Source organism: Sarcophilus harrisii, chromosome 4 (assembly GCF_902635505.1).
Source record: "Sarcophilus harrisii chromosome 4, mSarHar1.11, whole genome shotgun sequence".
In the NCBI taxonomy this organism is placed as follows: domain Eukaryota; kingdom Metazoa; phylum Chordata; class Mammalia; order Dasyuromorphia; family Dasyuridae; genus Sarcophilus; species Sarcophilus harrisii.
The window spans coordinates 191272144-191299499 of record NC_045429.1 but is presented as its reverse complement, the minus strand read 5'-3'; the positions used below and the strand labels follow the sequence as shown (position 1 = coordinate 191299499).

At 34.4% G+C, this 27356-nt stretch overlaps 1 protein-coding gene across 3 annotated transcripts in view; it reads right to left on the bottom strand.

Moving 5' to 3' along the window:
- The window catches only part of METTL24 (methyltransferase like 24), a 175395-nt gene that overhangs the window by 91822 nt on the left and 56217 nt on the right, over window positions 1-27356 (bottom strand). Inside the window, exon 3 of one of the 3 annotated variants that reach the window (XM_031964419.1) lies at window positions 19494-19633. In XM_031964419.1, coding sequence (XP_031820279.1) covers window positions 19494-19633 — 140 coding nt within the window. Of the gene's footprint in view, window positions 1-5679; window positions 5766-5802; window positions 5918-19493; window positions 19634-27356 lie in introns of those variants that run through there. The other 2 variants (XM_023503162.2, XM_031964420.1) reach the window with 2 other exon arrangements.

The following is a 27356-nucleotide window of genomic DNA, read 5'->3' as shown; positions in this document are numbered from 1 at the left end:
GATAATTTTGATTACATTAAATTAAAATTTATTTGTATAAACAAAACCAATGCAGACAAGAGTAGAAGGGAAGCAGAAAACTGGGGGGAAATCTTCACATACAAGAGTTCTGATAAAGGCCTAATTTCTAAAATAAATAGAGAATTGACTCAAATTTATAAAAATACAAGCCATTCCCCAATTGGTAAAAAGTCATAGGATATGAACAGATAATTTTCAGATGAAGAAATTAAAACCCTTTCTAGTCATATTAAAAAAAATGTTCTAAATCATTATTCATTAGAGAAATGTCAATTAAGATAACTCTAAAGTACCACTATATACCTCTCAGGTTGTCTAAGATGTTAGGAAAAGATAACGATAAATGTTGGAGGAGATATGGAAAAACTGGGACACTAATACATTGTTGTTATACTTGTGAAATGATCCAACCATTCTGAAGAGCAATTTGGAACTATGTTTAAAGGACTATCAAACTGTACATACCCTTTGATCCAGTAGTGTCTTTACTGGGTCTGTATCCCAAAGAGATCATAATGAAGGAAAAATGACCTACATGTGTAAAACTGTTTGTAGCAGCCTTTTTTGTAGTGGCAAGGAACTGGAAATTGAGCAGATGCTCATCAGTTGGGGAATGGCTGATTCATAATATGAATGTTGTGGAATATTATTGTTCTATAAGAAAGGATCAGAAATTATCATTAGGAGAGATTTACATGAACTAATGCTAAGTGAAATAAGTAGAATCAAGAGAACATTGTACACAGGAAAAAGATTATATTATGATCAATTCTGATGGATGTGGCTCTTTTCAACAATGAGGTGATTCAATCCAGTTCCAACAGACTTGTGATGGAGAGAGTCATCTGCATCCAAAAAGAGGACTATTGAGACTGAATGTAGATCACAACATAATTTTTTCACTTTTTTTGTTGTTTGTTTGCTTTTTGTTATTTTTCTCATTTCCCCCTTTTTGATCTGATTTTTCTTGTGCAGCATGATAAATGTGGAAATATGTATAGAAAAAGTGTACATGTTTAATATACATTGGATTACTGGCTGTCTAGGGAAGGAGGGGGGAAGGGAGGGAAAGAAATTTGGAATGCAAGGTTTTGCATGTAGTTTGAAAATAAAAATCTATTATTAAAAAAAAATTCCATCCCTGGAAATTTCTTATATCAAATGAAATTACAGGTGTATCACACACTCACATACAATCTAAACTGGTTAGATTTCCTCTGATTAAAAAAGTTCATGGACATTATCCACACTGTAAACAGTTATCAGTGAAAATCATCATTGCTTTTATTAATGACCCCTTCACATGGGGGCAGCTAGGTAATGCTACAAGAACATGGACAATTTATTCAAATATATGGAAAAGAGAGAGATGGTATAATGAATAAGATTACAAGCCTGAAGTCGGGAAGACATATCTTTGTAAGTTCAAATCTGGCCTCAGACACTTCATCCTGGGCAAGACACTTAACCTTCTTTACCTTAATTTCCTCATCTATTAAATAATTGGAGAACAAAATGATAAAAATCATTCCAGTATCTTCACCAAGAAAACCACAAATGAGTTCATGAAGAGTCAGACAACTGAACAACAAAACAAGGAGTCTCTCAATTTAAGTAAATAACTGAATTCAAAGTTATCCCTACTTCTGTACATCATCTTCTCTAGCTCAAAGATCTTATGATAATAGGAGAAAACAACAGGAATGGAATTAAAACTAAAAAACCTGGCAAATAAGTATAAGATTTTGTACTATCTTTAAGAGAAATAGGACACAATCTAGGAAGAAATCAGGAAACACCAAATACTATTAAAAAAGAATCCCCTTCATTTACTTCTAAAGCTGCAAATTTGGTGAACCCAAAAGAGATCCAATTCTTCATCAGAATCCTTCAAATTATTTCCAATTTATTTAAAAAGATTAAAATATCTTTAATTTTTATTCAAACTTCACTGTCACTTCTCTGAATCAAGTAACCCAGAAGGTATTTAAGAGGGTGGGGAGAAGAATTTCAAGCTTGCAACATTTAGACAACAGTGACCTAATTATTTTGACATAACTGAAGTCTAAAATGTAAAGGTTACATGCATTTTAAAGTTCTGCTATATCAGATCTTAGCAAACACACTTGCTAGCTTTGAATGTTTTCACAGTAAAGCTTTACTTAAGCAGAAGAAATACTTGGGCCAAAGAATGAGGCGACTATATTTACAAGAGCTGAGGACAGAGGAGATCAGCCAGTATGTCAAATTCCAAAGGTAGGTACAATGGTTTTCCAAAAAATTAGCAATACTGAAAGAGAGTGAAAAGTTAATGTTTTAACTCTTAAGAGAAGGTTTCAATAATACCAAAGAGGCAAAGGTACAATTATTGTTGTTCAGTTATTTTCAATCATGTCCAACTCCTCTTCATGATCCCATTTGAGCTGGCAAAGATACTAGAGTAGTTTGCCATTTCCTTTTCTAGTTCATCTTTATAGATCCAAAATTGAGGCAAATGGGGTTAAGTAAATTAATCATTGACACAAAGCTAGTAAGTGTCTGAGGTTGAATTTGAATTCAAGTCTTCCTGATTCTAGGGTGGGTGCTCTATCCATTCTACCACCAAACTTCCCCATTAGGGGGCAGCAGTATCTAATAGCTTTCTTAAAATTAACCAATACTGGAAAACTAAGTTCTATTAGAACAAAAATTCTCAACACAGTCTATGGGGGTTTTTCCCCATATTTCTCCACTTTAAAGTGAAATTAACATAAAAATCTGATTCATTTTAGAGAAATTTAATTTATGTCTTTGTTAGATAGTATTTCTTTCATAAAACAAGGAATAAATAATAAAAATGTGATTTATAGACTCAAAAATTCAACAGCATAAACAGCATATTTAAAGATAATCACCTTTAAATAGCTCATTTACAACAATAAAATACTGCTACTTTCATGTCTAAGAAAACTGTTTGCTAAAATGGCAGAAAGTGAAATTTTGTATAAAAAGGGGGGTTTTAAAGAATTACTCTCTGTATACATAAATTGTTTCATTGCTGAAAGGGACAGGAAAAAATTTATGGGGAAAAATAAACAAACTCACGTATGAATTAACAGCTTTTCTGTCAAAATGGGAGAAGAGTCAGTAAAAAAAAAAAAACAGATAGAAAACTGCCTTTTAGATTAATGGAATGAGGGGATGTGTTTGAAGACAGAGAAATGACAAAGGGAGTGAGGATTCTGCTCATTGGTGTGTGAATGATTTTAGAATTTGAGAAGTTAAAACTTACATGATGATATGTCAAATAACTTTTTGAAGAATATAGAAAAATATGATGGCTATTGATTCCATTACTAACAGAAAGTTGGGTTCCATGAGTTTCATCACTTAAGGGATGTCCGGAAGCTCTAATTTGAGTCATTAGAAATAGTGAAGAATTCAGAATAATGAAGAATCCAGAAAAAGGGAAATTTAGAAGATCCCTGTATGAGCACAGAACTCTCAGAAAAGCTTTAGCTATTATACTTAGAGACTGTTGGAAACCTCTTGATTGGAAGAAAGCTGAACTCTCTTGCAATTTAAGCTATTGTTTTTATTATTATTAAGCACTAGCTCAATGTTACTTGCTTGATCTCAACTTCCTGCTTCAGATTTGAGAGGGAAAAGCAGAGAGGAAGAGAAGAGTTTTGTAGTTTCTTTGTTATGTGATTGAGTAAAGCAGAATTGTGTTAATTTATTGGACTTATTTGTATTGCAGAGTGAAACTAAGCAGTTTTGCTTATATAAGTTCTGTTTTATGGTAACAAGATATTGAAAGCTGATTAGAAGATGCAGAATCTTTTTGAATGAAGAGTTGATCAGGCAAGTCTGAATTTCCTAGAGAGCTAAACTAAAACTATTCCTTGTAGTGGATTTGCTTGCCACTGAAATAGCACAATACTTTCTCAGTGCCCTTGTAAGAATGACTAAGTTAAAAGAACTTGTCACTTTTTCTTAAATTGGAAAATAGGAAAGTAGTGGATTTGTCCAATAGCATAACAATGATTATCAAAAAGAACAGAAAGCAGATAAGTGGCTTTGTATGGGGCTCCAAATGGTTCCTGAGGAAAACAAGGACATCAAATACTATAGACAAAATTGTGAGTTATCTGAACACATGCAATGTCCTCACTTGTCTTCTTCCCTTCTAGAACTTATTTAAGTGTGAGCCCACTCTCCCCATATACTGTGTATATTGGTGGGAAAATGTGACTCAGCTTTAACGTAATCTGTGATATAATTGATGAGGTCTGGCTCCCTCAATTCCTGGTCAGGGAGCCAAATGATGAAGTTTGGCACAGGGCAGGGAGCTGTGGGAACCCCTTTCTGGTAGCGCAAGTCCTTTGTAAATGAATTTACGAATCCAAAAAGTTAAACTGACAAAAGAAGTTTATTATTGACATTGGGGAGTCAGCCTTTGCTAGAAAAACTGGTGGCAAGGTTCTGACAGAGGGATATAAAGGTTTTAGCAAAAAAATCCTATCCTAGAAGAGAAATCCTGACAGAGAGGTGAATAAGGTCTTGTGAGGAAAATAGGAGAGAATGATAAAGAGGGAGTAATGCTGAAAGAAAATGTCTTTCAGCAGGCAGAGTCCCTCACAGGTAGCTATGCCCAGGGAGGTCTCTTAGCCAGTCATGATTCCTGCTTTGATATCCTCTACTGCCAAGGATTGAGCTCAGCTGCTCCCTTTTATAATTGAAACCTTGGCTAGAAGCTGAGGACAGCTCTTGGTGGGGCTTGGGAGCAATTTGAGCTGGAATCGGAATAGAAAATCTTGGAATTGAATGAGTGTCTCTGGGCTAATTTCCAATTCAATAATATTAGATATAAATTTCCAGCTCAGGCTAAGTAGGAGTAGTCCTGGACTCAACAAGTCCCACCCAGATAACAGAATAAAACCACTTCATCTTGATTTCCTGGGGCGGATCTCTCAAGAGAGCTTCACTAAAGGAGTTCCCAAGCTTTCCCCCAAACTCCAAGAGAGAGTAAGACAGTTTTGGGGCTCCCCTCGTCTTATTGCCATTCTTTCATTTGTTTTATATTGTGGTAGCATAATGTTATAATTATTTTTGCTTTTGCCTTATTGTTAAGTAAATGCTTTTGTGTTTAAGAGTTAATCACATTGTATATGTTTAACATATCAGATTGCTTACTGTTTTGAGGAGGGAGATAAGCAAGGGAGGGAGAAAAATTAGAACACAAAATCTTATGAAAAATTAATATTGGAAACTATCTTTATGTATATTTGGAAAAAACAGAATACTATTGAGGAAAAAAATTAAAAGAGCAGAGTGGGGGAAAAGTTAATCACATCATGATGACTGAGTTTATATAAATGGGAACCATACAAGTAGGGCTTTATAAGTAACAGTGGCAAATAGTAGAATGCATCCCATTCACCAAAGAGTTATCCCTAAAACGCTGAAACAGTTTGAGTAAAAGCTCTGTCATGGCCATACATCTATGGGAACACCCCAGATGTGTCAGTGTGATATCTGGTTGAATAAACAAGCCAGTCTAAAGAGACAGAGGAGAAGGTTAGGCATTTTGAACTCTATTCAGAGGCTAAACTGAGATGCTTCTACTTTTTAACATGAATATAACAAATTGACCAATTTGGATTCTGGATGTCATACCTTGAAAAATATATTTAAGGGCAAACTCATTAGTGATGGAGGTGAACCCTGAAGCTGTGTCCCCTTTAATCTGTACAAGAAGGGAGATTTAGGGTTTCAGGCTTTCCCCTGGGAAAAGCATACCTTTTCCAGACAACACCCTCTCCAAGTTAAATGGTCTCATTCAGGTGGAGATCTTGGCCTGACAGTCTCTCTTTTTAACTGGAATTCTAGGCCTGGGGCATTGAAGCCCAAGCCTCAGAATGCTAATAAAGACAACTCGGAACCCTGAATCTTTGCACAAGTCTGAAATAGAATTATGCTTTGTCTTGGAAGCTCTCTTCTTGGCAAAGCTGCCTGCCAGGACTTTTGCCCACTGTGAAGATATTCTCTTCTCAGTATTAACCTTTGCCATTTTCCTAACAGGACCTTGCCACTAAGAAATCTGTCTTCCTAAGAAAACTGACTTCTCATTGCCAAATTCCTAATGAGGAGTTTTGCCTGCTAGGAAAGTTTCCTACTTAGTGAACAATTGAATTCCCTTCTTTTGCCACACAGACTTTGGGTTTGCAAATTCTTTTGCCTTAGACCTGCACCGACCAGAGGGGATTCTCCACCCCAGTTCTTGAACCTCTTCACTATCACTGGCCTCATCATTTGTCCCTCATCGTTAGGAATTTATGTATATAAATATTTTGTGACATGCTTATAGTAGTAGAAGGACCAAATTCTCAAATATGGATATAGAAGGGGGGAAAAGGCCTTTAAATGTACCTATCTTTGCCAGAGATGCAAATAGTCAAATCTATAAGAAATTCAGTTCTGTAGTTATCTACTGATAAACATAATTTTGTAATTATAAATATTTATCTGCATATATTAACCTAAGGGCTTAGAGACATAACACGTGTCCCTTCTGCATGGGAAATATTCAGAGAGACAGAAGGAGAAACACAGTTCTAGCTAATCAGGGAACTATGATGTAGAAATAATGAAAGAAAATTATTGTCTCATCCATATTTGCATTTTAAGCTCTCTCCCTCTCTTTCTCTCTATCTTCTCTCTATCATTGAATGGCTTTGCCTTCCATTAAAGGAATTTCTAACAATGTTGAGCAGATGAGGGATATAAAAATTTTAAGCAAAAACACTTAATTCATGCTCCTGAAATCCTACTAAAGCTATCCTGGATTTAATTATTAAGAATGCTGAGGATGGCACCTGAGACAGGAAGGATGGTATTTAATCCCTCTCTTACTTCCAGATGTGCCCCAGTTCCCTGAGGAGCAACTGCAACGGCAGAGTTCAATTCCCAGAAAATTTTTGAAACTAGAACGTTTTTAAAAATGTGGTCCTGGGATTTATCTACCTTATCTGAGGATAGGTATATTTCTACATCCCTTCACTCTCCTTCCCTCTAATACCTGGAAATTTGCTTCCTCGTACCCTTTTACTGATTCTTAGCTCTCACTGAACACTATGATAAAGTTGTCAACTTCTAACAATCCACAACCATATGGCCACTGTTTTCATTGTTCTGAATCCTCCAGCACCCACAATATAGAGACTGGAAGAGGTTAACAAATGAAAATACTGCTTAGGAACTAAACATTTGGGATAAGAGAAAAGGATAAAATGGCAGAAGAATGAATAAATGGTTGCTCAGGGAGAGCTCAAGGAATCATAGCCCTGAACCATGGTAGAGAGAAATCAAGAGGCAAAAGCATTTCAGCTGTTAAGAGAATCAGATTTAGGATTTCTATATCTCCTATGCAACCATTCAACAAACACTTATTAAAAATTTTACTATGTGTGAAACAGTGTACTAAATGCTTGGTATACAAAGACAAATGTAACACTCTGCTTTGGAGAAGTTTATATTCTAATGAGGGAATACAGAATACATACATAACTATTATAAATTAATTTTGGAAAGAAATGTACTAGCAGTTGGGAGGAATCAACAAAAGCTTCAACTAGAAGATAGTGCTTGAAATGAGACTTCAAAAAAACTGAAGATTTGGAGGATCAGAACTGAGAAAAAGTACATTCCCGGGATGGGGATCAGTCAGAGCAAAGGCATGGAAACAGGAGATGGAGTGTTGTTTGTGCAGAACAACAAATAAGACAGTAGGACTAGAATGTAGAATATATGGAGAAGTCTGGAAAAACAGGAAAGGGGCAAACTGAGAAGAGCTTTTATTATTATTATTATTCATTTATATTTTAATAGACTAGATCATTGTTATTTACTCAATTAGTTATGTCTGAGTTTTCTTGACAAAGATACTGGAATGATTTGATATTTTCTTCTCCAGATCATTTAGAAATAAGGAAAATGAAGCAAACAAGATTGACTTGCCCAGATTCACACAGAGTTAGTATCAAGGGCTAAATTTGAACTCGGCTCCTCCTGATTCCAGGGCCAGTACTCTTTCTACTGACCTACCTAGCTACACTTGAAGAATTTTCAATGCCATATGAGTTTATATTTGATCCTAGAAGAAACAGAGAGCCACTGGATTTACTGAACAGGAAAGTGTTACACTGATGGGTTAGGAAAATTGCTCTGGATACAATGTCATCTGCCCCAAGCTTCACTCTTTAATTTCAGAAATCTTATAAGATTTTACATAAATTATCCCTTTTCCATTTTTACTCCCTCAGTCTTTAATAAGTTAAATAATAAAAGGAGGAAGTGATATAGTTTAAAAATTAAAAGGCTAGGTGATTGAATTTTGTGAATAAGAATACCATCTATCAGAATAGGGTTTATTTGGTTTAGCTGTAGCTGTCATTTAAGGCAGCATCAGAAATATTTTCTTCATCTTCCAGCTTTAAATTAAATATATTTCTGTGTCAAATCAAATGTCAGTTTTTCTAAGCTACTCATTCAGTTTCACAGTGGGGTTCAAATAAACTTTACTTATGCTGCATAATGTATATTCCAAAAAAAAAAAGAAAAGAAAATTTAAAAGAGAACAAAACTACCTCTTTACTTATAATAAGGTAAGGTCTATGTACCACCTTGATATGATTCTCAAAGAAAAGCACAAGGAATTTTTTTAAAAGCATTTCCCAACAAAGCTAAATAGTTTTTCCTTCCTGATCTGTCAGCCTCTTTTGCAATTGGTTTAATCACAAGAAAATACAGATAAATTAATGAAATTATTTTAGTGGATAAAATATTAAATAAAATATAAAATAGAGTGTGTAGAAGTGGGATGAGTCAGCCTTATGAAATAGAACTCTGGCTTTGGTGTCAGGAAACTTGAGTTTGTATTCTGGTTCTGCTGTTTTTTAACCTTTGTAACTAGATAAATTAACTTTTCTGGTGCTCAGTTTCCTTATTTGCAAAATGAAGAGAATCAGATACTCTCTAAAGTGTCTTCTAGCTCTAAAACCTCTGATTCTTAATAAAAACAATACTTCAAAACATTTTTTTAAACTTTCTTTTAAAAAAAAGAAAAATGAATACTTCTCAAGGGCTTACTGGACTATTTCTTAAATGACCTTAGCCCATTTCTATTTTCATTACTTATTTGTCTCAACCTCAAAATAGAGCCTATTCACATAGAAAGAAGGACCTATCTTTTCTACCTCTTTCTGAATCTATAACTTCCATATAAAAACCTGGATAACAGCTAGCTCCATACTAAATGTATACTGATGAATCATTCTTTCCCTCTCATTCATTCTTTTTTAAGTATGTCACTAGGAATCACAGATGTTAAGAGCAGGAACTGACATCCAGTCGAAACATCTCATTTTACAGATAAGAAAACTGAAGCTGAGAAGCAGATTAATTTCTTAAGTCTAAAAGTCAGATCTTCCAACTCTGAACACAATGTTTTTTCTTCTACTTTATGCTGGCTTTTCATCTGTGATCACTTCTTCACTCTAGTGAGGAAATATTTGTGTGTGTGTATATAGATACACACACACACACACACACACACACACACACACACACACATATATATATATATATATATATATATATATATATATATATATATAATTTTAAGTGCTGCCGTTTTCTTCCTTCATTTTCAGAAGACTAATGATATCACAGGTGATATCTTGACTTGCCCATGAACTGGATTTAAGTGAAGCAGGGTTGCACAAAGACATCAACCTCACTTTTTCTCCCAAAGTCATCAAAGTACAGTGGCAAGCAAAATCCAAGTCAACTGGTAATGTCCAGGTGCATTAGATGACCAGGCTCTAGGTGCTCCACAGAGCCTCTTTCGGCCACCTTCATGACCACTGGAACAAATTGTTCTCATCCACCCATTCCACCAGGGGAAGTAGCCTAACCCACCCACAAGTCTAAGGCCTATTCTCTTCCCACTCCTGGAATAATTTGTACTCATCATCTGCCATTTATAATATTCTGTATAATTAGATAAATAAGATCATCCCTAACTGTAATTATATTCAAAATTCCTTGAGAGTAGGGACTGCCTTTTATCATCTTTGCATCCCCAGTACTTAGTACAGGGTTTGGCACATAGTGGACACTTAATAAAAGCTTACTGATTGCTTAAATCATCATAGAATTATTTTACTAATTTTTTTCTCTCTCCTAAAGCCTACTGCATAACTAGAGGTTGCTTTACCCATTTTTCCATTTGAGTCAAAAAATTCATTTGGGTATGGTACAAAACAGGGTCTCCAAGAATCTTTGGGTAGAATTCAGGAAGTCAAAACTATTTTCAAAATAACACTAAAATGTTTTAATTTCTAGGTGGCACAGCAAATAGAGTGTAGGCCCTGAAGTCAGAAGGACCTCATTTCAAATCTGGCTGTAGACCCTTACAAGCCATTTCACTCTGCTTGTCTCAATTTCCTCACCTGTAAAGCAAGCTAGAAAAGGAAATGTCAAAAAACTCAGTAACTTTGCCCAGAAAACCCCAAATGGGACCGTGAAAAATCAAACACAACTATACAACAAATAACAACAATATCAATAGATACCATATAAACAAAAATCCTTTTAAATTTTTTTTATTAAATCCTTAATAGTTTTTAAGAGTGAAAAAGGGTCCCAAGACAAAAAAATTTGAAAATTGCTAGTCTGGAATCTGAATTCTGGAGTTGCAATGTGAAGATATATATTCAAACTCTTGATCTGCTATTGTGTATAACTTTGAGTTAACTCACGTTTCCACTCTAGACATCTGTTTCTTAATCTAAATAATGAAGAATAAAACTTGGATCAAAGCATTCTCATCCTCTTTTTTATCATGGCTCTTTGGGTTATCTTGTGAAGTCTGTGGATCCCTTAAGTCAGACTAAGGTTTCTAAATGCACAAAATAAAATACATAGGAATACAAAGAAAGTCAGTTAAGTCAAAACAGTTATCAAAATGTTTTGTTTTGTTTTTAAAAAGCTGACTGAAGCTTATCTAACCATTGGACCAAGAGATAGCCTCTAAGGTAAATCTCATGATTCCATGTTCTCAATAATCATTTGTTATAGTCATCTTAATTCCCTCTCCTACTACTTTATTAACCTCCAAATCCTTGGTTATCTTTTTGGCTTTTTGTTTCTTTCCTGAGTCTACGACCAGGAAATAGTTAAAGATCTTAGCTGGAAATTATTATTCCCAGAATATAATAATTATGATTGGTTATAGTTTTATATTTTAGGTATTTGTTACTGCATTCTTGTCAGTCTTTATTAATGTTTTAGCTCTTTTTTGGTGGAGGAAATAAATAGGATTTCAATATATGATATCTACTTTATATACTGGGTACTTTTTCTAAAAAAGACCCTGTTAATATCTCTTAGGGAAAACCCTATACATGAGTCAAAACTAAGCTAGGTGACACAGAAGATCTGGGGCTGAAGTCAGGAAAATTCAAGTTCAAATGTATCCTCAGATACTTATCAACTGTGGCATCCTGAGCAAATCACTTAGCCTCTGGCTGCCTCAATTTTCTTGACTATAGAATGGGGATAGATAGACCTGTGCCTCAAGGTGGTTGTGAGGATCAAATGAGATAATATTTGTAAAAGCACTTAGGAAGGTTCCTAGCAAATAGTAAGGCACTTAACAAGTGTTTGTTTCATTCCTTCCATTCTTTAGGAAATTTTCCCTAGAGTTCTGTGGTAAAGACATCATTTGCCAGAGATTTCTACATAAACCTATTCTTTTGTGAGTCCCCCAGATTGTCCCCAGATGACTGTGAATGTGACTAACTTCAAAGTCAGATTCAGAATCCCTTAGTACAAAGGAGAGCCCTCTAGGTTTCAGGTAACATTAAGTTCAGATATTTGCCTGGGAACAACTTCTGAGGTGATGTTCTTAGGTTTGTCTATCCTACTGTTGAGATTTTTGTCATTAGGAGATAATTAGTGAGTCCAATGAAACTTCATCATTTTAAAGTAGTATTGGAAGAGGGATCCATTTTTATTTGGTGGCTTTTCCCATGTGTCTGTTATAAGTTCAGTCAGAAGAGACTTCTGAAGTCTTCTAGTATAACTTGCATCTGAGCAGAAATCCCCTGTATCACATTCCAACAAACATTTATTAAGCATTTATTATGCCAGGCACTGTCTAAAGACACTCAGAGAGGGAGAAAAAAATCTTTGGGTTGTTTTCAGTAGAATACAACACTTCATGATCTCAATGGGATTTTCTTGTCACAGACACTGGAATGGTTTGCTATTTCCTTCTCTAGCTTTTACAGATGAGGAAACTGAGGCAAACAAGGTTGAGTGACAAGTTCCTCCAGTTAAAGCTGTATATGAACAGCTCTATTGGAGAGGGGGGGGGAGGGTTGTCTCTTATTCTGGGCAGAAATAGTCATCTGCAACTTCCACCCAGAAAAGCAGCATGGGCTTAGAAAGGTCTCAGTATGAAATTAGAGGAGCCATAACTTAATAATATTGAGGAATTGGGTAAGGCACTTAATTTTGCCTCAATTTCCTCTGTGGCAAAAATAGGAGGTTGAACTAGATGACCCCTGAAGGCCTTTACAGATCTAAATCTTTGATCCTTTGAGAAAAAAAAGTAAAAGGCTTATCCCTTTTTCCTCACAATATCCCTTTAATAAAACCTCTCTCCCTGGGGCCCCTTCCTCAGTATGGAGAGAGGAGAGGGTAAATTATGGAGAGTTCCTGCTGAATCACCCCACTTAAGATAGCCCAAGGCAGATATACTATCATTTCCCACATGGCTGCAAGTCTTCATCTTCCCCCTTCTGGGTACTCTTCCCTCCCCTTTCATCTCTTCTTTCTTTCGTTTTCATCTTCTTTTTTTATGTGTTGTCTTTCACCCATTACATTGTGAGCTCCTTGAGGCCAGGGACCATCTTTTGGATTTCTTATCATCGCCAAACCTTAGTATAGTGCCTTGGCACATTGTCAGCACTATTGATTGACCGACTAAATACTTGATAATAGCATCATTTATCTTCCAAGATCTTTTTTCTAAGCTAAAAATTTTGAATTTTTGCAACCAAATCTCATTTTACAGAGTTCACCCAAAAGGGTTGAATGATTTAAAGTCTCACCAGTCATTATAGTGGCAGAACTGATCCAAACTAATTTTAGTTAATAAGAGGAGTACTTACTATGTCCTAAATGCTGTAGAGATAAAAAAAAAAGTTGTAGAGATAAAAAGAAAAAGGTTTTTTCAATCGCAGAAGAGATGAGTCTGAAGTAGCTCAGCCTCTGGATGATCCCATCAAACTGAAAATGCTGCCAGGACAGGATTAGGAATGAACTATGCACTTACCATTTGAGCCAGCATCACCTTCCAGTGATGAGGTTTATGACCAGAAATTTGGCTAACAGGTAAAACTTGGCAAGGGCCACAATAGTTTACAAAAGCTGTCTAATACAGGGGGATTAATCAGTAGGGGTAAGATGGTGGAGAACAGGCAGTGACCCAGCTGAGCTCCCACAACATTGCTCTCTAAATAACTTTAAAATAACTCCTCAAATAAAATTTTGGAGGAGCAGTGCCAATAAGCAATAAGCATAAGATTTTTTCCTAGCTTCACACAACTTGGCAGGATGGGTCTGTCACAACAGGGTGGGTGCCAGGCTGGCGCACAGCTTGGAAGCACTATCTATGGGTTTTGGAGGTGGCTGCAACAGTGGCAACAGCAGCTGTCCAGTTCTCAGCCCAAAGACCACAGGAGAGGGAGATAAAATGTAGACACAACTGGTTAGAAAGAGATTGTATGGGAGCCTTTATTGACATTGGATGTAGCTGTCACTGATTAGAAACTATTTCCCACAAATAGTGCTGGGTTGCAGTTCCAAAAAAGAGACGATGTTTCTGATAAGTTATAAGGAAGCAGCAGCCCTGATAACAGTTCCAAGGCAAAGAGGAGCTCTAGTGTTTTTGGCTTTGGAAGAGCAGGGGTTATTTCTAGGTAAAGACTGGAGCACAAACTAGGATAAATGTGACAATGTCTCAACTTGGATCACTCCAGAAACTCTAAAAACTTATCCCCAGTACAAGCTCTGAAAAAGCCTAAAGCTTAGGACAGTGCCTCCCCCCTTAGATGAATAAAGTCCAATTTTAACACAAAATGCAAAGTCAAGAAATAGACTGGAAAATCAGCAAAATAAAATATAATAATTTGGTCATAAAAAGCTACTATGCTAGCAAGGAAGACTAAGAATAAATTCAGAAAAAGAAAACAATGTGAAAATAACTATAAGCAATGCCTCAAAGAAAAATGCTAATTAGATCCAAGGCCAGCAAGAATTCCTGGAAGAGTTAAAGAAAGAAATAAGTGGTAGAGGAAAAACTGGCAAAAGAAATGAGAATAATGCAAGAGAATTTTGAAAAGAAAATTAATGACTTAGTAAAAAGAGCACCAAAAAAATTGAAGAAAATAACTACTTACAAAACAGAATTGGCCTAAATAAAAGAGGCACAAAAATTCTCTTTAAAAAGCAGGACTAATCAAATGGGTAAAGAGGTTTTTTTGTTTGTTTGTTTGTTTTTTTAAGCTCACTGAATAAAACAATTCCTTAAAAATTAGAATTGGGCCAGTGTAAACTAATGACTCCATAAAACAAACTCAAAGAAAGGGTAAAAAAGAGGAAAATATAAATTCTCTCAGTAAATGACTGACCTGAAAAATAAATTAAGAAGAGATGATTTGCAAATTATTGTCTATCTGAAAGCCATGATTTAAAAAAAATAACCTGGATATCATATTTTAAGAAAGTAAAGAAAAACTGTCCCAAATATCTTAGGTCTAAAGAATAAATAGAAATTTAAAGAATTCACCTATTATCTCCTGAAAGAGATACCCAAATGAAAACTCCCAGAAATATTATAGCCAGATTTCAAAGCTCTCAGGACAAGGAAAAAATACTGCAAGCATTTAGAAAGAAACAATTCAAATATTGTGGGCCATAGTCAGAATCACACAAGGTTTAGTAGTTTCCACATTAAAGAAGAAGAGGATTTGGAATTTGATATTCTGGAAGGAAAAAAAGCTAGTACTACAAACCAGACTAATCTACCCAGAAAAATTTTAGAGCAGAAATATTCAGAGGGAGAGATATTTAATGAAAAGAGAGGCCTTTCAAGCATTTCTAATGAAAAGAAAATTTGACACTGAAACATAAAATTCAAGAGAACATAAAAAAGGTAAACATGAAAGTGTAATCATAAGGAACTCGAGAAAGTTAAACTATTTACATTCCTAAACGGGAAAATGATATATGAAACTCCTAAGAACTTTATCATTATTAGGGTTGTGAGGAGTCTATATAGACAAAAGGCATGAGTTTGAATCAACTGTGTTGGAAGGATCTAAAAAAAAATGAGTGTGTGAAAAATGAATGCACTTGGAGAAGGCATAAAGGAGATGTAGAATGGAGAAATTTTTTCCCACATAAAAGAGGCACACAAGGAAGAACTATTATAATGGAAGGGAAATGGGGAGAGGAGCAATGCTTGAGCTTCACACTCATTGGAATTGGTTCAAGGAGGGAAATATATGTACATACACACTCAGTAGGATATAGAAATCTATCTTACCCACTAGAAAAATAGAAGGGGAAGAGTACAGAAGATGTGAGAGAGGTGATAAAAAGGAAGATAGATTAAAAGAAGCAGGGGTCAGAAACTAATACTTTTAAGGAGGGACAGGATAGATAGAAAGAGAGAGAAGGATATATAGAAGAAAATAGAATGGAGGGAAATGCACACTTAATAATAATATGTGAATATGAACGGGATGAGCTCACCCATAAAATAAAGTGGATAGTAGAATACATTAGAAACCAGAATGCATCTATATATTGTTTACAACAAAGAACACTTGAAATAGAAAGAAACACACAGAGTTAAATTAAAGGGCTGGAGCAGGATCTTATACGTTTTAGTTGAAGTTGTTTTTTTTTTTTTAAAGACAGGGATAGCAATCACAATCTCAGACAAAGCAAGAGAAAAAAATAGATCTAATTAAAAGATATACTTGGGAAAATGATATTTTGTTTAAAAGTACCATAGACAATAAAGTGATATAAAAATTATAGCAACTTTTTCTAATAAAGGCCTCATTTCTCAAATTTATAACAAGAAAAAGAGAAAGGGAGAGAGTTATTCCTTAAATGATAAATGTTCAAAGGGTATGAACAAGTAGTTTTCAGAAGAAGAAATCAAAGTCATATACATAGTTATACGAAAAATGCTCTAAATCTCTATTGATTAGATACATACCACCTCACACCTATCAGAAATGACAAATGTTGGAGAGGATGAGGAAACATGGGTATACTAATTGACTATTGGTGAAGTTGTGAACTGGTCCAAATATTTGGGAGAATCATTTGAAACTTTGCTCAAAGGGCTATAAAACTGTATACCTTTTGATCTAGCAATAACCACTACCAAGTGGGATCAAAAGAAGAAGAAAAAGACATATATGTATAACAATATTTATAGTAACTATTTTTGTGGTAGCAAAGAACTAGAAAATTGAAGAGATAGTAATCATTTAAGAAAATGACTGACCAGGTTTGGGCATATAATTGTAATGGAATGCTAGAGTATGCTATAAGAAATGATGGGCACAGGGGGAGCAAAAAGACAGTGTTTTAGGAAAAAAACACATAGCAAGAACTAGGATAGATACTGGGAGAACTGGGAGATTATTATGCATGCTAACAACAACGATGTTGACTAATGTTGTTAATGAACTGTGAAATAACTATCTAAACAATACAATGATCCAAGACAATTCTAAAAGACTAATGATGAAAAAATGCTACCCAATTCCAGAAAGAGAACAGATGAACTCTGAATACAAATCAAAAGATATTTTCTCACTTTATTTTTTGCCAATGTGGCTAATATTGAAATATTTTTATATGATTTCACATGTATAATCTATTATTTGCTTGCCTTCTCAGCAGGTGGAGCAGAGGAGAGAGGAAGAGAATTTTGAACTCAAAATTTTCAAAAATTGAATTTTAAAATAAATAGATTTAAGAAAAAACAAATAAAGGATTGCAGTCTCTATCAATAAAGGAAATACATGTGCTGAAGAAATCATAGAGCCTTGAAGTAAGTGTGATTAAACAAGTTTTTTTATATGCTGGTCAGGAAATCTAAACTTCCATGGATCACTACATATATGGGAGAAAATACATTCTGAATTCCAAACAAGTGTCTTAAAAAAGAAACTCTTGGAGATACAGTTCTACTGGCAATTTAAGAACTACCTATATATGTTCAGAGGATGTCTAGATTTGTTGCCTTTTTTAAAAAAAAAAATTTCATTCCAGAATCACAGAATCTCAGTTACAAGGGACATCAAAGACTACTATATCTAATCTGCACCTGGAAGGAAAATTCCTCCACAATATATCTGACAGGGGATCATCAAACTTTTGCTTAAAAATATGGTATATCATAGGAAAGGCACTCAGAAAACATTGATTCATAATCTAACTCTGCCATTCATTGTTTGTGTGGTCTTGGACAAGATGAACATACTTCTTCTGACTCAGTTTGAGGGGTCAAAGATTTAGGGCTGGAAGGAACCTCAGAAGTCAACTAGTCCAAGCTTCTTATTCTATAGATGAGAAAAGGCTAAGGATCAGAAACATGAAGTCACTTAGCCCAGATTACACGGATAATTTTTAGAGCTAATTGTTCAATTTTCAGTATGAGCATTTGTAACTGGCAAATGCTATAAATCAGGGTTTGATTTGCTTTGTTGTTTTTCTAGACTTAAGAAAGTAATGGAAAAATATTAATAATGGAGATTAAACTTGTGTTCATTTTTTTCCTCCCTCAGAGATAACTGTTAAAATATTTACCAGTACTTCCCCCTCCAAGTGTGAATTGAAAGCCTGTCTTGTATAAGATACACAGGTAAAAGAGATTTTATAAATCAACTAATTCAACCTACTATTTTACAGATTAAGAGGGAATGTGACTCTGAGGCAAATCATAGCTAGCTTTTTGGTCCTGGACAAGTCACTAAATTTCTATCTGCTGCAGCTTCCTCATCTGTAAAAAGGGAATAAATAATGCTATCTGCTTCTCAGGGTCATTGTATTAAATGAGAATATTTGTAAAGTGCTTAGCACACAGTACCTGATACATGGTAGGCATTAACTAAATACCTATTCAGATTTTAGAAAAACCTTGAAAGGCTTATACGAACTGATGCTGAGTGAAGTGAACAGAACCATCAATATTATGATGAACAACTGTGAACTCTTCTCAGCAAAACAATGATTCAAGATAATTCCAAAAGATTCATGATGGAAAATACTATCCACATCCAAAAGAAGAATTTATGGAGTCTGAAGGCTGATTGAAATATACTATTTTCACTTTAGGGAAGGGGGTTTCCCCTTTTGTTTCTATTTTACAACATAACTAATGTGGAAATATTTTCTATGATTGAACATGTATAACCTATATCAAATTGTTTGTCATCTTAGGGAGGAGAGAGGGAAGGGAGAAAAATTTAAAACTCAAAATCTTTCAAAAACTGAATGTTGAAAATTAGAAAAAGTAAAATACTAAAAATAGATTTAATGCCTATTAAATCTAAGTCTGCTCTAACTCTTAGAAATTGCACATATTAATTTCATTTTAAGTCAAATTTATGATTTCGTTGGTGTAGAGTCCTCCCAATGAGGACTCTAATGTGCCCCTCCAATGATACAGATTAGAAGAGATTTATCTTAGGACTTACATCTTATATGTTCTATGAAATTTATGATCTTATAAACTTTGAAAGATTAAATGATTTATACAAATAGATTTTAAAAATTAAAGGGTATGAAATTTAATTTTAAAAAAAGTTTTCCCTATATGACACTGATATCAAAAAGAGAATGAATAGTTTATTGCATAGGACCATTTTCCCCTAAAATATACAGAAATATCTTGCTTGACTGTTAGACCTGGAAGGCTTTTATACAATTCTGGCCATTTCCTCTGGGTAATCACTGTGACTGAGATACTTCCTCTCTCTGAACTCTTCTCATTAGTCAGAATCCTTTCTCCCTCTCATATGGAAGCTTAACTTTAATCCTAAATTCATGAGCTACAATCATGGGAACCATAACCTTGTTGAACACTGAAGCTGTCAATTCACTGCCATAAAAGAAAGGAAAGATAAGCAAGCCTTGGAAAGAGAGGAATTAGCTGCAAACCAACTTCATGTGCCCTCCAGGTACAAGAAGATGACAGACAGATGTGTCTTCAATGAGACAGGCAAAGAAATAACAACATTCTTTATATCTTGACTACATGAGTCTTTGAATAATGTTAAAATAGACCTGGATGGTATAAGTGAGTTTGGTTTTCCTTTTCCTGGTATACTCACCCCAAAGAGTAAAGACGGCATCTCTTGTTTTGGATTTGATGAAACAAACTGAACTTCTCATCAAGACAGATGGACCAAGGCTTCTTTGTGCTTTCAGAATCACTTGTCAGGCCACTTGGGACCAAGTGGTTGCATGAAATCTGTGAAGGTCACATATATCATTTTTTAAAAAACATTTTAAGTCAAAACTGTCTGTGCTTTTACTCAGAGCTCCTAAAAACTATAGGAATATTGTTATGTTCTTCAATGTCAAGGGAAATAACTACTTCTGGGAGATCTGAATAGAGAGAGCACATTTTAAATGCTTAAAAAAATCCTAAACAAAAAGAATAGAGGGAACTCTAGGGGACTTTGTTCCTAGAACTTAGGTTGGGAAGTAGAGGGATCTTATTTGGTTTATGTTTTTTTCATTGTATTGGCTTTTGGTAAAGCATGGATAGGAAGGAAATTTTTTAAAATATTGTTGAGGAATTTATTGAGCAGAATTTGTTAATATATAACATTGATAAATGATCAGCATTTATTTAACATCAGGCACTGTGTTATGTGCTATGGGCATAAAGACAAAAACAAAACAGCTCCTATCCTTAAGGAGTTTACAGTCTACTGGTATATACATTCCTATGTTTATATATGAGAGTATAAAAAGCCAGAGAGGTTAAAGATACAGTGAATGTCATATAGGGAATAAGTGGCAAAGTCAAAATTTAACCAGGTCTTCTGACAACAAATCCATTGTTCTTGCCATTATATCATTGTCTTATAACTTGTCTTATAACTGAAATAACTAAAGCCCAGAAAATTTAATTGATTCATCCAAAGTCACAAAATTTATTAATGGTTTGTTGTTGTTCAGTGAGTTGTTTTTTGATTGTCAGATTGTGACCCCATTTGGGGTTTTCTTGGCAAAGACACCAGCATAGTTTACCATATCCTTCTCTAGCTCATTGTGCAGATGAGAAAACTGAGGTAACAGGTAAGTGACTTGTCCAGGACCACACAGCTAGTGTCTGAGGCCAGATTTGAACTCAAAAGACGAGTCTTCCTGACTCCAGGTGCAGTGCTGTATAGAATCTTTACATGTTTCCTACCTTTCAGTGTAATTCTAGCCTCCATTAGAAAGGAGGGTAGCATGGTCTAAATAAGAAATTTTCTTTGAAAATAAAATTACTAAGCACCTCTTTAAAATAAATTTCAGAAAGATGATTAATGCAACTCTATTCTGCTGAACTGAACAATGTCCACCCTATAGAACTGGACATATGCTTAGGTATCATTCTGTGAGACATGTGTTTTATTCCCTTGCTAAAGAACATGTACTGTAAGCAACTCCTAATTGGTCAGCAGTTGTGTCAAAGATTGATTAACCACAGAATCAAGAGAAGCTATCTTATCTGGTGGGCTACAGAAGTCCCTGAAGAGAAATCTCTCTTCTTCTCTCCCTCATCTTCTTCTCCTACCATCCATAAGCCCATATTCCACATAAAAAAAATCAAATAAATAAGTTCAATAGAGACGAAAAATCCTCAGATCATTAGTATTTCAAAATAAAGACAAGAAGAAAATCAAAGAAAATTCTCTATCCAAAAAAAAAAAGTCAAACTCTCTGATCTCAGCAGTACCTCATGCAAACATACTATTCATTTGGGAAGACTGAGCACTTACATGGCTTATACAGCTGCAGCTGTGAGAGCTAAAAGCAACATTTACTGTTGCCAAGATAGTGATCTTACCAAGCAGTGGTATGTTTTCCCAGCCCAGCAAGAAGCAGAGCAAAGTGCTTCACTTTCTAAGGAAGATCTGTGAATTTAAGACAACTCTTAAATTAACTCTTAAGGCAACAACTGCTTTCTAGAAAATGACAGAACACATAAAAGGCAAAATTTATTTTTAATGTTTCGTTGTTTGTTAAGTGCTTTGGAAAATGCATAGCATTAGATAACCCCAGGCTTCTGTGAGAGACCTGAAAAATAGAAAAGGCACCTTGGGCTCACTCTCCCTTACACAGATGTTTCCAAAATTACATAGAAACACAGTTAATTATATTGGTCTCATCAGATACCAGAGCCAACTTCATTAATCTTCCTATTACTTGGCAGATACCTGGACAACCACCCTTGCCACATATTTGGCAGGGAGTTCTAAGTTCAATTTTAAATTGGGAGTTAGGGGAGGGACCTGAGGAAAGGTTAAGAAGGAATGTAAAGGAAATATAGCTCTTGAATCTTCTGTTGGCTCTCTCCTATTTCCTGCTTTTTCCAAATTTTTGTCTATTTTTCTACTCTTCTGTAAACAAAACCAGAATAAACATAAAAAACAAAAGCCATAACAACTTAGAAAACTGTTGAGCCACCTTTCAAGAATTTTATTAGGGGCAACTAGGTGGCAAAGTGGATAGAATGCCAGCCTTGGAGTCAAGAAGGTTGAGTTCAAATATGACATCATACACTCACCAGCTATGAGACCCTGGAGCAAGTTACTTACCCCTGATTTCTCCCTCCAATCTACCCCCTAAAAAGGGATTCAGGGTATAAAAAAGCATTAGACAGGGGTGTCAGAAAATTTTATTTCTAGTCCTGACTCTATAGCTGTGTCTCTGAATAGCTCCCTTAATTCGATTCAATATTTATTAAATATCTACTAGGTGTCCCCAGGTCTCAATTTCATCTTTTGTAAAATGAGAGGGCTGAGCAAGAGGACAGTTATTTTCTCCATTATTTCATGCATGTTTATGTAGTTTTATTAAGGGGAAACTCAAACTTTTAACCATGGCTAAGAATAACCAGGGTTATTTTTTCACTTAGAAGAAAATTACAGTATACAAGGGGATAGAAAATGCACTACTTTTCCTTCCACATATTTCATCTGGCCAAGTATATTTCTTGTCATTATTAGAAAGAAAAGCCCTCCATTCTAATATCTTTTTATGGCCCTACCTTTTCTCAAAGGATGATAATAAAATGAAGGAATTTCTTTGTTTTGTGCTTTTCATTATCATATCTTTCAAAAACACTAATATCAACTGGGAATATTAGATAGTGTTCCCCAGTTATAATTCTCTTCTTAAAAAAAATAAAGTTAAATGTTGGTCATTTTAGTTTTCTGGATGAGATTTATAGCCAAGGAACCATGAAATCCCTTACAAATTAAGTGAAACTGAAATAATTTACTTATAACACAACTCAAATAATTAGTTTCTGTTTTAATTCTCCCTTACAATTTTAATCATAAAAAAATTGGCTGGATAGATAAAAATACGTACTCTAGAAAATAAATCTATGTGGACAAGCATGATTTTCATGACTATTGTGTCCTGCTTCATTTTTATCCTGAAGCTAAGAAGAATGAGTAGAAAGAATACTTAAAAAAATATATCTATTAGGTAAAATTCATTTCAAAGACCATTATTATGCTTATCCATTACCATTAACTTAAGAAGCTCAACGGGAATCTATAGTTTAAAAACGTTTTGCTTCAATTTCATAGACATTTCAATAGACATTCATAAAAAGTTCCATGTATATCAAATTTCTGGAAATCAAGTCAAATTTGAAATGTATTCTTATCTCTTAAACAAAGTTAGGGTTCTCAATCTAGGGTCCATGAATTTTTAAAATATCTAATAACATTTCAATATAATTGATTTGCTTTGTAATCACATATATTTTATTTTATAAATTTAAAAATATATTCTGAGAAGAGATTCACAAACTATCAGATTGTCAAAGAAGTCTGACCAAAAAAAGAGGTTAAGAAATTCTTATTTGAAGGACTTCAAATAACTTGCTTTCTTAGAGAGGAGGGACAGGAAGAAGGGGAAAAATTGGAACTCAAAATTTCATTTTAAAAATGAATGTTAAAAATCGTCTTTACATGTAATTGGAAAAATTAAAATACCATTTAAAAAAACTATTGTGCTTTAAGAAATGATAAGCTGGATGGTATCAGAAAAACCTGGGAAGACTTATATAAAACTCATGAAAAATGAAGTAATTATAACCAGGAGAACATTGTATATGTTGTATAGCAATATTGTACAGATGATCAACTAAAGATTTAGCTACTCTGATCAAGACTATCCCAAGGATCCTGAATGAAAAATGCTACCTACCTCCAGAGAGAGAACTGATAAACCCTGAATACAGATTAAAGAATATTTTTTTAAAAAATTATCTTTATTCCTTTATTTTCTTTTAAACATAGATTATATGGAAATATATTTTATATGACCTTACATGTATAATCAAAATCAAATTACCTTTTCACAGAGAGGACATGAGCTAGAAGGAGGGAAAAAATTTGGAACTCAATTTTTTTAATTGCTAATTTTTATGTTATTGGGAAATATTTAACCAAATAAAAATAATTTAAAAAACAAAGGAATTATATTATAGATCCTTGTTTAAGATTACCTACCAGAGAACTGTGGAAACTGAATCAAAGTATACTATTTTCACCTTTTTTAAAATTTTGTTTGCTTTTTTTCTTGTTGTTTTTCCTTTTTGATCTGATTTTTCTTTCCCAACATGACTAACATGGGAAAATATTTTAAATGTTTGTACATGTATAGCCTATATTAGATTGCTTGCTATCTTGGGGAGAGGGGGGAAGAAAAGAAAATTTGGAATGCAAAATCTTACAAAAAATAAATATTGAATTCTATCTTTACATGTAATTGAAAAAAATCCTATTAAATATTTTTAAAAGAGTTGCTATTAAAAAATAAGATTGTCTTTCATAAGGTAAATTATCACTGTTTCATTTAATACTTTAATAAGCTTGTCTTTTTATATATTGGGTTTTCTACATCAGAGCCTCAATATAATTTTGGTTGTTATTCTTAGTTAACTTCTAAAAGATAAGACCACAAAGGTTTCAACAACTTTTTATTTCATTTTTTCCCTTTTAAAATGATTTCTGCTGCTTGAAATCTCTGTGTTATCACAGCCAAACACTCCCCAAAGCATGTTCCTGAAGGCATATGGCTTGGGGAGCTGCCATCAGAGGTTGAACATGAAGATTTATCTGAGAATGGCACAGTCCTTATCATGCCTCATGGCTTCATGTTTACCAGCCTTCAGTGTCTAATATTTCTCAGGGCCTAAAAGAATATAGAACTGTCGTTCCTACTTGAAGAAAATACAGCTTTCATTAATATGGGTGCCACATTATATTGGATTAGCAAGCAAGGACTTATCCAAAAACTTAGATGGGCCTGCTGGTGTTTCATTAAAATAAGGGCAAAAAATATGAAGCCTAAGACCTTAATGTATAGGAAAAAATCCTCCCACCCCTCTCTATATCAAAAATAGTTAAGAAAAGTATCACCATAAAATGATGTGGGTGGGATTCATTTCAGCAGCATTAGAGAATTCATTATTGTGTTGCCCATTAGGATTCTCCAGAGCTAACTGAGATAATTTTAAGTGACAGGGAATTGTATGTTTCAGCAGGCTTGCATGCTGTTATTGTTAAAATAGGTTCTAAATGAGGTGTGCATGATAAAAAAATAAAATAAAATAAACAGCTTTGCCATCTATCATGTAGGTGGAATGGAAAGCACTAGTTAACAAAAATATTCTATAATTTCAGAACCATAGAATGTGGATCCACCATAAATTTTTTCTTATATATTTTCAGTTGGGATAAGGAGTAGGGAATGGGGCAGTTAGTGGCTAAGAAGATAGAGCATTGGGCTTGGAATGAGAAAGACTCATTTTCCCAAATTCAAATTTAGTCTCAGATACAAGTTGTCTGATCCTGTACAAGTCATTTAACCCAGTTTGCTTCAGTTTCCTCATCTGTAAAATGAGCTGGAGAAGGAAATGGCAAACCACTTCAGTATCTTGCCAAGAAAACTCCAAAAGGGCTCATAAAGAGTTAGACTTGACTTAAATGAGTCAACAGCCACCACATATGTCAATTGGATGCTCATTGCCCTATTGCAATGCTTTATCCTTCCCTGACTGAACCTATCACACTCTCCATTACTGATTATTTCTAGTCTTCTTTCCTCAGACTCTTCCAGCAAAGGACCCTACTGCCTATTTTACTGTGAAATAGAAAATGTCCTTCATGACCCTACTCTCCCCTGGTCTATCTCTTGCATTCGTGGTTTCCTATAAACCATCTCACAGGTCTGGGATATACTCTTTTCCTTATCTCTTTCTCTTGTAGTCCTAACGTTCCTGCAAAGCTCAGCAAATTTTCTCATGCTCCTAATTGTTCTTTCATTAAATGCTCTTGTATTTGTATTTATTTATCCAAAGTGTTATATCCTCCAGTTGAAAGTTAGCGGTGTATCCTTAGGGCCTAGCCTAGTAGCTAGTATGTATTAAGTTCTTAATAATTATTTGTTTAATTGAATTGACCTGAGATTCAGAGAATTTGAATTATCTGTCACAGACAGTGTCCCTTTTTAATTTCTCTTGCATTTGCCTTGGTACCTAAAAGTTAAAGAAGGAGTAACAATCTGTCCTTGTAAATCACTGCTGTTTGCAAAAACCTTGTCAAGTCTCGGAGTTCCAACCTAGTTTCATTATAGATGGGACACTAAAGAACAACCCTTTAGAAACTTAATTCCAGCACCATCTGACCATTACCATGTAAACCAACTGTTTTCATTTGCTTCTGTTGGGTCCCCCAGAAATGAAATATTTGTAGAGACCATTCAGGAGATAATTTCAAAAGCTTTCTGGCTGACACTAATAGTAATTACCAAGTAAAAATAGCTGATTTACAACACTTCACAGTAGCCCTGTGAGATAAGTGCTGTTGCAACCTTCATTTTTCAGATAGGGAAACTGAGACAATGAAGTTGGTTATATGATTTACAATGGGTCCTTTTCTAAGGCAGGATTAGAGCAACTCCATCCATTAAGTCAAACTGTTTCTTATAATAAGGTATAGACAATATAGATTATTCTTAATAAGTGAACAATTTGGACTGACTCTAGATTATGGTGGGTATAAGAAATCCATGTAAATATATTTCATCATGTTATACAAGAAAAATCAGATTAAAAGGGAAAAAACATGAGAAATGAAAAAATAAGTAAACAATGGCAAAAAGGTGAAAATATTATGCTTTGATCCACATTCAGTATCCATAGTTCTCTCTTGGCTTATGAATGGCACTTTCCATCACAAGTCTGTTGGAATTGCCTTGAATCACCTTGTTGTTGAAAAGAGCAAGTCCATCATAGTTGATCATCACAATCTTGTTATTACTGTGTATGATGTTCTCTTGGTTCTGTTTGTTTCACTTAGCATCAGTTCATTTAAGTATTTCCAGGCTTTTCTGAAACCAGCCTACTCATCATTTCTTATAAAATAATATTCCATTGTATTCATATACCAAAACTTATTCAGCCTGCTCTTCATTTTTATAGAACAATGCTCCATTATATTGATATATCATAACTTATTCAGACATTCCCCAACTGAGGGACATTCTATAATGGATATATTCAACAATTAGTCTAAAATTATTGATTTAAAAGGCATCAAGGTGGCAAAGTGGATAGAGCATTGGGCTTAAAATCAGAAATACTTATCAAAATTCTGCCTCAGACTGGCTGTGTGAGCCTGGGCAACCCCCATTTGCTTCAGTTTCCTCATCTGTAACATCAGCTAGAGAAGAAAATAGCAAACCACTCCAGTATTTTTGCCAAGAAAACCCCAAATGAAATTATAAAGAGTCAGACATGTCTAAATGACTCAACAATTGATTTTAAAAGTTATAGTTCTTAAGAAGTATTTTTTTATTTAACAAATGTTTCTTTAAAATGGTATTGGAGAAATTATAAATAAATTAGAACAACATCGAAGAACCTCTCAGATTTGTGGAGGAGGAAGGAATTA